General features: G+C 46.7%; 1 protein-coding gene across 1 annotated transcript in view; it reads right to left on the bottom strand.

Annotated features, from left to right (window-relative positions):
- Positions 1-15,450, bottom strand: part of TRAF3IP1 (TRAF3 interacting protein 1) — a 59,613-nt gene that overhangs the window by 16,870 nt on the left and 27,293 nt on the right. Inside the window, exon 15 of the mRNA XM_052637525.1 lies at positions 14,553-14,629. Coding sequence (XP_052493485.1) covers positions 14,553-14,629 — 77 coding nt within the window. The remainder of the gene's footprint in view (positions 1-14,552; positions 14,630-15,450) is intronic.

The following is a 15,450-nucleotide window of genomic DNA, read 5'->3' as shown; positions in this document are numbered from 1 at the left end:
TTTTAGGCACCTGAAGGATATTAATCAATGTAATTGGGATATAGAAAAAGGAATATAGTAGTTTTTGATGTCAGCAACACTAGACTTTTGAGTTAATGAACTTTCTCTTTGTTATAAATCACTGTACTCCTCTTTGTTATAAATTGTTGTGTCCTTGCTATGTAAGAATGTAACTTTATTTGGTGCTTTCTGAGAGTGGCACCAGACTTTGGGAAGAACAACACTATTACCCTTATCAGAAAAGGGCTGTAAAATGTTAATTGGCCTTCTGGCCAGAAGATGATGTAAATCACCTAAGATTTGTGCATACATACAGCTAGGTATGCAGAGAGAAAGCCTGGTCTCGGTAAGAGTCAGGGCTGCTGACACTGCATAATTTTGTATTATCCATTGACCTCTATGTACAACCAAAAGTATAAAAAGCCTTTCCGGACAATAGAGGAGGGGCCAGCCACTGGAAAGACTGGCTTCCCCCGTGTCGAATCTCTCTCTCTCTCTCTCTCTCTCCCCCTCTCCCTCCCTCTCCTTTTCAGGCCGAATTCCCGTCTGGAGCGTGGAGGCTCACCACATCTACTTACTTGTCCTGGCTTCTAAGACCCACGCGAGAGGGAGCCCAAGGCGGGGCACCCTCCGCGATTCAAGTGGGCACCGGTGGCCTAACGTAGATGGTGCAAACTTCTTGTCTCGAGGTTTTATTAGTTTTCCATGTAAAACAAGTTATTCAGCCTCTTTTCTCCACTCATTTTCCTACTATTCTTTCCTAATCTCTCTTATATTTCTAAATAAGTAAGTTTTTCCTCGCCAACTCCGTCTCCCCTTCGAATTACCCTGGATCCACCGGGGCTGGACCCCAGCAAGTAAGAAATCACTAATAGGAGGGGGGAAGGCAAACTCCTGGGCTCCAAGCTGTGTATCTGGCCTAGAAGTTCCGAGGAGACAGAATTCTGGAAAACTGCCAAGCATCCTACTGAGTCCTGCCATCGAGGCAAGAAAACCCGTGGCCCAAAATTTTATAAAGAGGACAGATGACTCCAGGAGTAACCTCAGAAAACCAGACCAGAGGTGCCAGGCAGAGAAAACTGGAATCGAGCACACAGAGGAATTTGAATCTAGAGAAGACATTCCCAGGAGGACTGTGCTTTCCATCCATGACATCTCCACAGCCACAGTGCCCACAGTTAAAGAGGCAACTGATAAATCCTCAAGGACAAAGTTACTAACATCCTTTTACTCCGTTTTCATTACATCTCATGTTCCCTTAGCCTCTTCAAATCCTGTATTTGCTATTTAGATTTCTCAGGAGCTCAGAGATTAAAAAGGTATGTGCGGGCATTTCTTATTAAAAAAAAATACTGTTAGGATGCTGTCACCTTGGGCAAGCGGGGAGAACCCTGGGGTAAGTGTAGAAGGATGGAGGGGCTGGGCTCATGCAAGCCATGGCCCACAGGACACAGCCCTTTCCCCCCCTGCCCCCGCAACACAGCAAGCTGGGCAGACACACCCCCTGCATGTCAACAGGAGGAAGGCGCCGTGCCTGGGACACCCAGCGCAGGCGGGGGGTGCGCACTGTTGGTTAGGATGATGCTTTTAGGTCTGCCTCAAGTGCATAGCTCCCCAGCTCCCCACCCAAATGAGCCAGGTCCAGGAGGATTGGGGAGAGGACAGGCTCCTTCCTCCCCAAGCATGAAGGCCCCGGGCCTTCTGAGAGTTTAACGTGGCCAGCCCTTGTGCGCCTGTACCAGGAGCACAGGTCAAGCAGCTCCCACTGCACGCCCCCAGGGATGAGTGGCCACCTGAAGCAGAAGCTCAAAGGTATCCTTGTGTTCCTGGCTGTGCCTCTGAATCAGCTGAGAATGTTTCAAACGCATCCACCCCGGCATCCTGCCCAAAGACGGACCCGTGGGTCCAATATCCAACAAACTCTCTCTGGATGGGTCTCATAGACTGCTCTGAGCAGATGTACCTTAAGTAAATTTCAAAGGATACAAGGTTCTAAAGTTCACTTGCTTTGTTTTACAATTGCCTCCCATGATATAGGCAGTGGCAGCGAATGAACCTAAGTTTTAAAATACACTTTAAAAGTATTTTTCTCTCTCCCCAATCATAGCTGGCAATGTCCATTAGGATTATTAAACTATTTTGCATTTCCTTTCCATCCCTCTCTTAACTAGCAGAATCTGCCATTTTAAATTCTTCTAAAATATTTATCATTTTTCTATTGAGCCTATTGCTCCAATCTTTCCTTACAAGTTTGGCTCCAGTTTCATTTTTATATATTTGGACTTCTAAATTCAGACCACAGCTCCAAAGATACCAGATAAAACAATCACAGCCAAATTAACCATTAACCCCAAAAGGCCGTTACTGGGTGACGGGAACCCCAGTGGATTTCCTGGTTGGCGTGTGAGCTGGAGAAGAATTAAGACCTGTAACTGAAAGCAGCCAGAATGTCAGAGGTCTCAGCAGTAAACGAGCTTCGCAGAATTAGCAATGAGCATAAGGAGCATGCCCAAGGACAGGGAGCGCAAAGACGTTCAAGTGCAGGAAGCGGGGCCCCACAAACCCTTGAGGCAGGAGCGTGGATGCAGACGCCACCGTAAGGCTGGGCTCAAGCTGGGCCTCACCCAAAGATGAGTTAGCCCAGAGATACACCCTAGAATTCGACAAATTTCACCCTACAGTTCCTGCATTCTTCACAGCGATTGACATCAGGAAGAGAACAGTCGGGCCGGAGACTGGCGGGCGATGGCTGCATGGAGGACCAGCGTAGCCAGCAGACAGGCAACGCCCCTCTGAAGAGGGGACATGTGGGCAGGGACCCGATTGGGGGTTTTCTGTTGACAGGTCCTGATATGGCCCACCAGGCCCGAGAGGCCAGGATCACCTTCAGATACCCGCAGCCAAGGCCACCTGCACAAATCCGGGGAGGAGGAGGCCCGTACAGTATACTCCAGACAGCCGCCCCTCCCTGCCTCCCATGGACGAAACTTGAGCAAGCACAGAGGGACAGACCTCAGCTCTGGGACACCGCTGAGACCCCTGGAGCAGCTGTCCCAGAGTTCCTCCTGGGGCCTCCCGGGGTGGGGGCGGCGAGCTGAGCCCCTGGTACAGGAGGAGCACAGACACTCCAGGTTAATTTCACCAGAACACAGATACAAACTTCCATTTGAAGATATCAGTAAAGTGAATATAGTTTTGCAGGGGACAAACAATTATCTACGAGCAAGCAAAGACACGACTGAACAACAAAGCAAAGATCATTTCAGGAATGTGAGAGCTGCTCAACACCAGGAACTCTATTAATATGTGATCATCTCAACAGCTGCCAAAAGGTATCTGATAACAGTTAGGATCCGTTTCTGATGAGACACCTAGAGCAGTGGCCAGGATATCGCACCAGATGAACTAAGCGGCTGATGAATGAATGAACACTGACTTTTAAAACCAGATAACTTATCATCATAAAACAAGTTAACATTAAGGTTAAAAAGAGGCTAAGTAAAAACCCAGTAACCGTGGGAATCAAGGTCAAGGTCAAGAAGCTACAGTTAGAACCAGACAGGGAACAACGGACTGATTCCAAATTGGGAAAGGAGTACGTCAAGGCTGTATAGTGTCAGCCTGCTATTTAACTTATATGCAGAGTACATCATGTGAAATGCCAGGCTGGGTGAAGCACAAGCTGGAATCAAGATGGTGGGGAGAAATATCAATAACGTCAGATATACAAATGACACCACTTTTATGGCAGAAAGCAAAGAGGAATTAAAGAGCCTCTTGATGAAGGTGAAAGAGGAGAGTGAAAAAGCTGGCTTAAAACTCAACATTCAAAAAACTAAGATCAAGGCATCCAGTTCCATCACTTCATGGCAAAGAGATGGGGAAACAATGGAAACAGGGACAGACTTTATTTTCTTGGGCTCCAAACTCACTGTGTACAGAGACTGCAGTCATGAAATTAAAAGATGTCTGCTCCTTAGAAGAAAAGCAATGTCAAACCTAGATAGTGTATTAAAAAGCAGAGGCATCACTTTGCCTACAAAGGTCCGTATAGACAAAGCTATGGTTTTCCCACTAGTCATGTGTGAATGTGAGAGCTGGACAATAAAAAAAGGCTGAGCAGCGAAGAACTGATCCCTTCAAACTGTGGTGCTGGTGAAGACTCTTCAGAGTCCCTTGGAATGCAAGGAGATCAAACCAGTCAATCCTAAAAGAAATCAACCCTGAATATTCTTTGGAAGGAATACTTTGTCCACCTGATGTGAAGAGCCAACACATTGGAAAAGACCCTGATACTGGGAAAAATTGAAGGCAGGAGGAGAAGGGGACGACAGAGGATGAGATGTTTGGATGACATCACCGACTCAATGGACATGAGTTTAGCAAGCTCCGAGAGTTGGTGATGGACAGGGAGGCCTGGTGTGCTGCAGTCCATGGGGTCACAAAGAGTCAGACACGACTGAGCAACTGAACAACAACAAAAACAAGGGTAACAAGGGTCCAACTTAATTTAAAATAACAACAGAATAAACCCAAAGAACAGAAGGCAGGAAGTAAAACTGGAGAGCTCGGTGAAAGGAGAACAAAGAAACAAGCTGGCGTTTTAAGAGACTGACAGACAAGTTTCTGGAAAAACAGAAAAGCACAAGCAAGTAGTATTATTAATTTTAAAAAGAGAACAAAACTAAACTACAAATAAAGCAGACATTTAAACGGATTCTACCGAAAGCTTCTTTGCAATAAGCTTGCTAATTTAAAAGAAATTAATAACCAGAACTGACTGTGCCGAGAAGGCACCCACGCAGGGAGACGGTCTAGTCCAGGAGTGACTGGGAGCTCATCCGCAGGGAAGCGGCCACCCTGGTGCTCCGGTGACTGTCACTGGAGCCCAAGGTGGGTGAAGCCACATAGCCCAGGGGTAACAGCAGCAATGGGAGATGGGTTACATACAAGGGGGATTCATGTAACAGGTTCATCCATGAAGGACAATGAGAGCCACGTTCACATCGTTGGAGAAGGGAAGTGAAAATACAGAAAGGGAAAAAACTGGCGTGCACACACGCACACACACACAAGGAATAAACCCTGCCGTGTGTGTACACATTAACACTCACACACACTTCTCATCTGTAGCTCTGACCAACGAGAGGGCCTAAGAGAAGAAACACTTGAGAAGTAGTGAGCACCCCTAGGGAACAGACCATGGTTTCTAAACACCATCCTCCACTGAAAGGAACCAGGAGGAAACGGCTCACGCCAGGGCTGGGACGGCACAGGAAAAGCCTAGGGCGTCCTGGTGGGCCAGAGAGCAGAGAAGGGCTCCAGGAACGACACGGGCAGAACAAAGGGGCACAGGAACCTGTCTGAAGGAGCCCCAAATCAGAGGCCGTTTGAGTGTAAAAATAATGATAGAATAAAGTTGGAAACCGTGGTGAGCCCACAGTGACATAAAGAATCAAACTGAAAATTAGTGAAGGACGGGATACCTACAGGGTTTGGAAGTACTTCCTCACATGCAGCATTAATTACAGAGAGTAACGGGACAGTGGAGAAGAGACCCACAGGCGCAGCAGCCGTAACAGGACAGATGAGAACACGTGCCTCGCAACAGGACGCAGCGAGAAGAGCAGGCCTCCCTTCTGGGCGGTCCCCACCCAGGATGGCCACGATGCTGAGGAGGTGCCCGCCCTCACTTCCTGGGCGGGGTGGGGTGGTCCTGTCACAGGGATGGAGAACGGCCCTGTTCTGAGAAACTGTTCAGGAACGTATCTGGGGGGGATACCTGCAACCTGTTCTCAGAGTACAGAATTTCTTTGTCCCTTACATGTAACTTCTCTCCAAGTGCAAGAGTCCTGTGACACTCACTGTGGCCCCACACAGGCACGTGTCTGGGGCCTGGCACATTAGCAGAAGCCCACCAGCTCTGGGACCTGGTGATCACGGCCACCAGTTCCGGGCAGAAGGCCTTCCTTCCCTGGAACCCGAGCCGGCTTCACTTCTCTGGGGGCTAAAGGTGAAGCCAAGACTCACCAGAGGATGAGTGCAGGGGTGGGGCAGGGGTCCTAAGCGGGAGGACCACGACACATGCTCCTTTCTCACATGACACTCCCCCGTCGGTCTCTGAAGCATCTGAAAGTTCTCCAAAGCGCCCCTCACAACCTTAAACGGTTGACCTGCTTCTAAATCTGCTTTTCTTCACAAGTAGCTTTTGAAATTGTTTAAAAGCATTTGCTTTGCTTTGCTCAGCTGTTACTATTACAATATAATCATTCATCATTTTTCACTGCAAATGACCCTACTTGTAGCACAATCAAGCTTTTTAAAGCTACCGAGAAACCCAACCAGTTCCCAAACTATTAATATGTGGAAATTACTCCTGAGTACCAAAACCTAACAAATAAACCTTTTATAACACGTATGGACTATACTTGAAAGAGTATTAAGACACAGTGTCTTTTATTTGTAAGCAATTTATAAATAGCAATGTCTAAGATAAACACATTGCTGCTTTAACATCTTTTCTCTCTGTAAGGGATTTAAGAATATTCTCTGAAATTTATAGCTGATGTGGAGTGAAACCCTGACAAAACACAAGCCCTGCACTAAGTGGTCATCCGTCCTGGCCTCTATAACAACAGGAAGACGGAAAGGCTTTATCGGTCATCAGAGAGTTCCAACTGGTTGGGGGGGGGGGGTCTTCGGCCAGAAGGAATGCGCTGGAGACTGATCACAGAACCTTGATAGTGTTGCAATATGAAAACCTGTACGCGCACTGCTGCTATGAAGTAAGAAATCGGAGTATTTCAATGCCAAGCCTTAGTTTTCCTTGACTGTAAGAGATCCCTGTGACCTGGACTCCGAGACAGAGACAGAGCCCTGCCCTTGGGCCATTCTCTATCTCAGTCCCTCCCAGACAGCCATTCCACCGGATTACATTAAACACTCAAAAGAACCTCACTCATGCATCCAGGTCTGGTTCCTCCAGCAACAGTGCTTCCCCGGGAGCTGCTTTGTTTTCAAGTCAGAAGGAACGATAAAGAGATGGGACCAGAAAAACAAAAGTGTTTCTCACCTAAAACAGTAAGCACGTGTTTTAGGGGGGACAAAAATAACTAAGAATAAGAATAGCTGCCAGGAAATACACCTCTTTGTTTCAAGGGAAGATGAGTAATTACAGGACCTCGGGATTCAAACGGCTCTAGAGGGAACGAGCAGCTCCGCTTCATGCACGCAGCACGGGCCCTGCCCCTGCAGGGCGGGCGGCTTCTGGTGAACCCGGGATGGGTCCCCAGGCCACACAAGCTCTGCCGCCTCCGAACCCTCCGCCCAGGACGGGAGGGAGAGCTGGCACCCGGGCCTGGGGCAGGAGACCTCGGCCGAGGACGCAGTCGCCTAGACCCCAAGTCCCTCAGCAGTGTGGACTCCCCGGGCATTTGGGGATGGGTTCAGGGCCCCCGTGCACACCTCAAAGTCTTCGGACATCTAGCACATCCCCTCATATACCTTAAATCACCTCTAGATTATTTATAATACCAAATTATAAATACAGTATTTATAATACCAAATACAGGCTATTCCCATGGTCCAGGCTTATCCTGTATTATATTATTTACTCCTAAATCCCATTCAGAGGAATAAAGGACTTAAATTTTACTGACCCAGGTCATTTATTTTCTTCAAAAAGCATGTCACGGTTTTGGCAGGAAGAGACATCATATTTCAGATGACCTTAGAAAGAAGGAAAGTGAAGTTGCTCGTTTGTGCCCGACTCTTTGCAACCCCATGGACTGTAGCCCACCAGCCTCCTCCATCCATGAGATTTCCCAGGCAAGACTACTGGAGTGGGTTGCCATTCCCTCCTCCAGGGGATCTTCCCGACCCGGGGATGGAACCCAGGTCTCCCCGATCGCAGGCAGACGCTTTACCGTCTGAGCCACCAGGGAAGCCCGAGAAGGCAGTGTAAATACGACATAAACAGCTGCCAGCGCTGCAAATTTAAGTTTCGCTTTTTGGAACTTTCTGGAATCACTTTTCCCTCCAGATATCTTCTGTCTGAGGCTGGTTGGATCCCTGGGCTCGGAACCCATGGGGGCTGAGGGCCCAATGTACATTGTCAGTGGTACTGGGCGGGGCTCTGAGCGCAGTGCCGAGATTACAGGACATGCTGGCGGGACCACGGCTCTCTGCCTCTGTCAGCCCTGGACCCGCAGAGACTCCCGCCCGCAAGGCCGCCCTGTGCTGTGCCACAGGGCCCAGCAGGCCGGCCAACGGAGGAGGAAAACTCCCGGGGATGGTGCAGGACGGGGAAGCCTGGCGTGCTGCAGCTCACGGGCTCGTAAAGAGTCGGACACGACCTAGCCACTGAACGGCAACAAATCATTTTTGTGGTCTATAATATAACCAGGGCATATATCTGTAAATATTCTGAAGCAATACTGCTGATGATTTTGTGGTGACAATTCAATTTTATATCCAAAACCCACAATCTCCAGCCTGCGTATTAGAAAACATAAAACTATCAGCTTATTTCTAAACAAATAAATACAAAAACCCTATAACTCTTCACGATTAAAACTAATTTCAGTGGTTTCCCAGTTCAGCTATTAAAAGTCTCATCAGCCTAGACATATTGCCCCACATGTCCCTTTTATTTCCACCACAGCAATTTAAATGGGGACAATATTCCTAGTATAAGAACATCCAGTAAGACTAGGACCATAAACTTTCAAACGAAAAACACGTTCATCAGGTGCAGAACTTCAGTTAAGCGAGGACGCAGAATAGCATCTTTCTAACAGGGGTTATGGAATTTGTAATGAAACTGCACCATCTAGCCACCAAAAGAAGAAATAACTATTTCAGATCTATTCAGATCACCAAAGTAAAAGAGAATATGACCCAAACCCCTGACTTTTGTATAAGAGTTTAGGTAATTACTGTTAGCTATATTCTGTTTATTAACGTTAAAATATAACATGTTTGTGATATGGTCATTTTATCCATCAAGAGCCATTTCATGATACAAGAGGTTCTCAAATTCCCAGACAAGGGCTTCTTCAAGACAGGCACCCACAATCTCTACTGATGTGTGGGTGTTGCACGGGCCCTCATGACTGCTCTCCTTCAGAAGGGCAGTAAAACAGCATCCGGAGGTCCGATTCGGCACACACTCAGGTTCCGGTCTGTGGAGACGGACGGCTCCTAGCAGCCCCTGTACAACACGCAGTTCATGCGACCAAGAAGATGAAGAGAACAAACCCGTCAAAACTTTAAATAAATGAAGAGGAGGAAATCTACAAAGAGGAGACTCTGAGCCTATTTCACAGTAAAGAATTTACATGAAAAGAAAAAGCAGCTCAAGTGCACAGTCACAGAACAGATATAAAACAGAAAAAAAAAAAAAATAGCACCCAAGAGAAGACTGTATAAAACGAGACTGAGAAATCAGGAGTGAGAAATCTTTAAACAGTGCTTTAAAGCGAGTGAACCGTCTTTGATACCGCTGTTATTACTCCAAAGCATCTTCATTTATAAAGCCTGAAAAGCAAGCATTTTTAAAGCATAAGAAACACTGTAATGAAACTGCTTTTCTGGTTGTTTTTTCAAAAACTTCATAAATCTGAAGGAAAAAAAATGCTTGGCATGAGCCAATATCTTCCTATTAACAAAGTTTATATTTCCTCTTGAAAAGAGAGCAAGTAAGTCCGGATGAGGAGAAAAATGCTCAAAGCAATCCGACTCACATATTTATTCCATAATGTATTCCTCAAGTCCATTAGCACAATAAGAAAGGGCTTTTCTTCCAACACAACTTCAAAGACAGGCTGGAGAGATGCCCAGATTACAAATATGTATTTCCTTAGCATTGGAAAAAAGTGCTCCCTCCAGAAAAGTACAAAGTACCGAAACTCAGGGCACACTACAAGCTATGTGAGAGCAGAGAAAACACTTTTCGAATTTCTGAATGAGCTAGAGAAGATAAACAATTAATGTTGTGATTAATGCATATAAGCCAAGAGTGACCACAGGTAGAGACGGCCTGCAAATAGAGTCTTCCAGTCACCTCTCCGTGAAATCCAGCGTACACTGAAGTGTGGACCGACCCCAGAGAGAAAAAGAAGACACGCTCTGCAGCCACGAAAGCAACATTTATAATAACTGACCACAAACTAGGCCACAAAGAAAGTCTCCACTCCAAATAATCAACATCACAGAGACCACGTTCTCTGAACATACGATCATACTAGATATTGGGGGGGAAAAAAACTTAAAAAAACCTTCTATGTTTAAAAGCTAAAAACCAAACTCCCAAATAGCTCATGTGCTAAAGAAGAAATAACAACAACTACTTCATACTAAAATTCAAGGAGTTTTTAGTTTTTAAAAATTTTAAATTTAAGGATAAAACATGCTTAAAGGGAGATGTATAGTCTTAAACATATTTGTTGAAAATGATAAAAACTAAAAACAAATGAGTTAAGTGTCTTTTACTCAAGAGGCTAGAAAAAGTAAACACCCGAAGAAATTAAGAGGAAGAATAGAGTAGAAATCAATGAAAGGAAAACAGAAGTCAGTACCTACAGAACCAAAAGCTGATGCTTTGCTACACGGTGTCTCTTTCAATAGTTTTTTCAAAGTCTTATCAGAGGAAAAAAAATACAGAATTTTTGGAAAGAAAGAGAACTATAACTATAGACCTATTTTTTAAATCACAAAGTATCTTGAAGCATCTTTTTGCCATGACTTTGTAAAATGGGCATGAAATAAGCGATTTCCTAGAGAAACACTGTGGAAGGGACGGCTGGCTGGCTCCTGTGCCTGCTCGCCCTTCTTTTCTTTCTTTTTTTTTTTCAGTGGGGTTTTTGGTTTATTTGTTGTTAATTGAGGTAGAGTTGTACTGATCTCTCTTCTTAACAGCAAAGCTCCCTGCCCTGTGAGCAGCCCACATGTGGTAGACGTGCCAGTTCCAAAACCCTCAGCCCTTAGCCAGGCAGGCGGCCTCCACCACTTAATCCAAGTGCCTTGCAAAACTGTCATTTTCTGCCCGTTCCAGGCAGTGAGAAAATCTGGCAAGTTTTGGTCTGTATGACAGAACCTCTGTATAACGGAACCTCTCATTGCTAGCTAAGCACATGGATGCGTGGAAGTAAGATGTCACTTCACAGACCCCTTAGCAACGAAGATCTGACCAATATAATGAAAGCTGAAGTGGTGTGCGTTATTCCATTAAATAGCCTAACAGATTAGTTTGAGAGAACAGAAAAGCCAGCGACTCAGTGGCTCCGAAACCAAGAAAACAGTGAGGAGAGAAGAAACTGGCAATGGAGTGACTGAACCAGCATCAGAGGGCTGCTGTGAGGACCACAGCAGGGAACGCAGAGTGCCCCTGGCACAGAGGAAGCAGCGGGAACGAGAATCCATGTTAATACCAAAGAAGCAAAAGGGTGCAACTGCACATCCCTCTGGTCGGCCAAGAAAAATTGCTAAGTATGACAATGTAACAAACGATGCTGGAACATCTGGTTACCATATGCAAAATAAATACGCTTCAGTCCATACCTTGCATCCTATACAAAAATCAACTCAGAATATAAAGCCTAAACTATAAAATCTCCAGAAAATGTAAGAAGAAACCTCCGTGACCGAGGGTTTGGCAAGACTTCTTGCATACAACACCAACGTTCGACTGCTTTAAAACTTTAAACTTCTGCTGTTTGAAAGACACTTTTAAGGGAAGGAAAAGACAAGCCCTGGACTAGAAGAAAACATTTATGCTCCGTATCTGATAAGAGTCTTCTGTCCAGAATATATGAAGGATTCTCAGAACTCAACAGTAAGAATACAACCAGCCTAGCTTTCAAAGGGGCAAAAAAAAGAATGTGGACACTTTACCAAAGAAGATATAAGAATGGAAAATAAGCAAAGAAAAGATATTTAATATCGTTAGCAACTAAGAAAATGCAAATCAAAACCACAAGACATTTTAAAAAACTGACCGTATCAAGTGTTGATGAGGACGTGGAGGAACTGGAACTCAACTGCTGGTCGGAAGGTAAGTGGTGCAACCACTCTGGAAAACAGCCTGGCAGTTTTTTCAAAAAGCTGAACATACGACCCAGCAGTCCCCTCCTAAGTGTTTACCCAGTTGGACAAAAGTACTTGTCCACACAGACTTGTTCACAGCAGCTTTATCTGTAATCATCCCAAACTAGAAGGAACCCAGATGCCCCCCAGTTGATAAAAGGGTAAACATGCTGCGGTACATCCACACGGCGGTAAAAGAAGTGAACTGCGGACACACACTGCGACGTGGATATGCTACAAGATAATTATGGCCGGTAAAGAGTATATACCAGATGAGTCCATTCATGTACAATTCTGGGAAATCAAACTAAACTACAGCCACAGAAGGAAGGTGAACGGTTGCTGGGGATGGCGGGGTGGAGGGAGGAAACGGGTGACGGAGGACACAGGCCACCTCTGAGGGCCGTGGGCATGTTCATTATCGGCTCTGGCTCCAGAGGTGTGTGAAAACAGGGACTCTCATCCCACGGAGAGAACAAGTCAGCACAGCCTCGACGGAGCCTGGTGAAACTGAAGCCCTGCCCGTGTTCTGGCACCGCCTCGAGAGTGGGGGCGAGGGGCACAAACCACAGGCCGAGGCCAGGTCCTGCTGTTGTGAGAAAGCTTTATCAGGACACAGACACGCCTTCCCGTACCAGTGTCTACGCAACAGCTGCTTGTGGAGGCATCAGCAGAGCTGAGAAGCTGCGGCAGACACCATGTGGCTCTCAAGCCTCAAGTATTTACTGTCTGGCCTTTTACAGAAAACATCTGCTGATCACTGCTGGAGACCGACACTGGCTCTTGTGTGCCAGGACACACGCAAAGGAGCCCACGGAAGCGCCCTGCACAACAGCGAAAGGCTGGAGAACCCCAAGTGCCCACCAGTGAAGGAACCGATTACTAACAAACACTGGAATACCATTCATCAATTAAAATGAATAAACTAGACCTACAGGCATCAAAACGGGCAGGGTCTCGGAAACTCCATGCTGTCTGAAGAAAGCTGCAAACAATAAGATGAGGTTACAAACCCACAGGAAGGAGGCATCACACCGAATGCATCTTAGTGGCTGCCCTAGTGAGGACAGGACTGAAGCAAGCCCAGAAAGGACTTCAACTTTTCCTACACATTTTCGTTTATTTTTATAAAATCTAATTAAGATATTTTAGAAGACCCACAAGTTAGACAAATTTAAATGTGACGTCTATAACATACCAAAGAAGAAAAAGCACAGAAACTTGCTGGGTTTTCCACCCAACTATAATACACATCACCCCCAACTTTAAAAACGCTAACTATACTTTTCACAGCAGCAAATGTTCACCGAACAAGGGAATTTTTCCCCTTTTATCTTCTGAAGGCAAGAGATCTACCCATCTGAAATTTACTTTCAGAGGAAACTGAAACACAGGCCTAGTGTGCTTTGCATAAAAACAAAGAGTTATAAAATTTAAACCGACTGAAGCTTCAAAGGTTACCTACAGTAACAGCCTGAGGCACACACACTGGAGGTTTCCGACAGGTCTGCACAAACACTGCCAGGGACAGCGGAGAGCTCTCCAGGCTCACGAGCAGGACGATGACACAGTGAAATTCCACAGCGACAGACCACAGAGGGCAGAGAGGGCTCTTTCCCTCTGAGAAGAGCGGGCGGCCGCGCTCTCCTCCTGTGCTGGTTGCGAGGGGCTCCCTCTAACGGGGGGTTTCAGCCCTACGGGTCTCCTTGCAGCTGCTTCAGGCCCTTCGTGACAAACCAGGACATATTAAGCAGAATTATCTAAAATAAATAACCGTTAATCCAACGGAAGGAAAGAGAAGCAGCCGCGTGAGTGTCTGCATATACACTTACTGGATTGTTGGCTCCTGACAAAGCTAAGAAACCCAGAAACTTATCTTAAAAACTAAGAAGTAAAGATTTATTCTTATTTTTTTAAGGTGCTAAGCTCTTGGTGGCATCTGAGGCGCACCACCTGGCCTGCAGGTATTCACCCCGTGTCACGCGCCCCAGGGCAGGGGCTGGTGGGAGGGAGGTGGGGGTGCTAACAGAGCCAAGCCACACACCTGGAAGGGAGACAGCTGGGAGACCAGCCACAGACGGCACGCGCGCTCAAGTCAGATCTGAAAACTCCCCAGACTTCCCCTCTGTCACCAGCTGGGGTCTCGCGGACGGACAGCCTGCCCGCCCCCACGGTGCAGGGAGAAGGGGCGGGCCGGGCAGGAAGGGGTCGGCACGGGGTCAGCGCAGGCTGAGGGAGGCCTCCACGCCACCCAGGACGGGACTAGACGTGGGTGCAGAGGAGCAACATCAGGCCCCCAGAGCCCCGCGCCGTCTATCCTGCCAAGTGGGGGGCAGTGGGGGGAGGCTTGTAACCACGTCCAGTGACGTCGCTGATAATCACAGGATCCGAAGGCTGTGCCTAGTCTCTGAAAGCAAGCGTGTGGAACAGAGGTTAAATGCCAGTGCTTACAGAAGCCATTTCGTTACCTTCTCCCCAGGTCTGGACGACGGCTGCAACTTCTCATAATCTTTCTTAGTCTCCAGAATTTTTTTGACAAGTCCTCCTGTTGAAAATCAGTGGTTTAATGTTAAAGCAGTTCTCTGCCCTAAGGAGTCAGCTTACTCTAAGTGCGGGTGGGGTGAGGAGGAATGCTAAGATTCTTTCTCTTTCTATACTGAAACAGCTTCAAATACCCTTTACAAGATAAAAGAGGAAAGCAACTCTTTCAGCCTGTTGTAGACTAAGTACTAATATTTCTTTATGTTGCGGAAAGAGCCGTCAACTCCTTTTTTATTATTATTTTAAGAAACGATTACTCATGAGATAAACACCATATGAAAAATCATTTGAATATACCTTGTTTGGCACGTTTGACCTTGGAACCATGTGACTATTTTACATTAATAAAACTAAATTAAATCAAAAATTTTAAAGCCTAAAGATCGAAAGCAAAAGAAAACTATAAACGCAGCAGTATCATATCATCATGCATAACCTAACAGAGAAGAGTTATTTTACCACTGAAAAACAGAGCCATGGGCCGTGCGTCCCTAAGAGGGCGGCTACTAAGACCCAGAAGGCACTCAGCTCTGCCAGGAGCACCCTGATGTGCCCTCAGTGGGCACATGGGTGGTAACCACCGTGCGTCCCTGAGGGGGCGGCTACTAAGACCCAGAAGGCACTCAGCTCTGCCAGGAGCGCCCTGACGTGCCCTCAGTGGGCACACGGGTGGTAACCACTGTGTGTCCCTAAGGGGGTGGCTACTAAGGCCCAGAAGGCACTCAGCTCTGCCAGGAGCGCCCTGACGTGCCCTCAGTGGGTACATGGGTGGCAACCACGGCTGCTGTGCTGCTCTTGGTCGCTCAGCCGTGTCCGGCTCTCAGC

Source organism: Budorcas taxicolor, chromosome 3 (genome assembly GCF_023091745.1).
Source record: "Budorcas taxicolor isolate Tak-1 chromosome 3, Takin1.1, whole genome shotgun sequence".
NCBI lineage: Eukaryota > Metazoa > Chordata > Mammalia > Artiodactyla > Bovidae > Budorcas > Budorcas taxicolor.
This window is presented reverse-complemented; position numbering and strand designations above follow the sequence as displayed.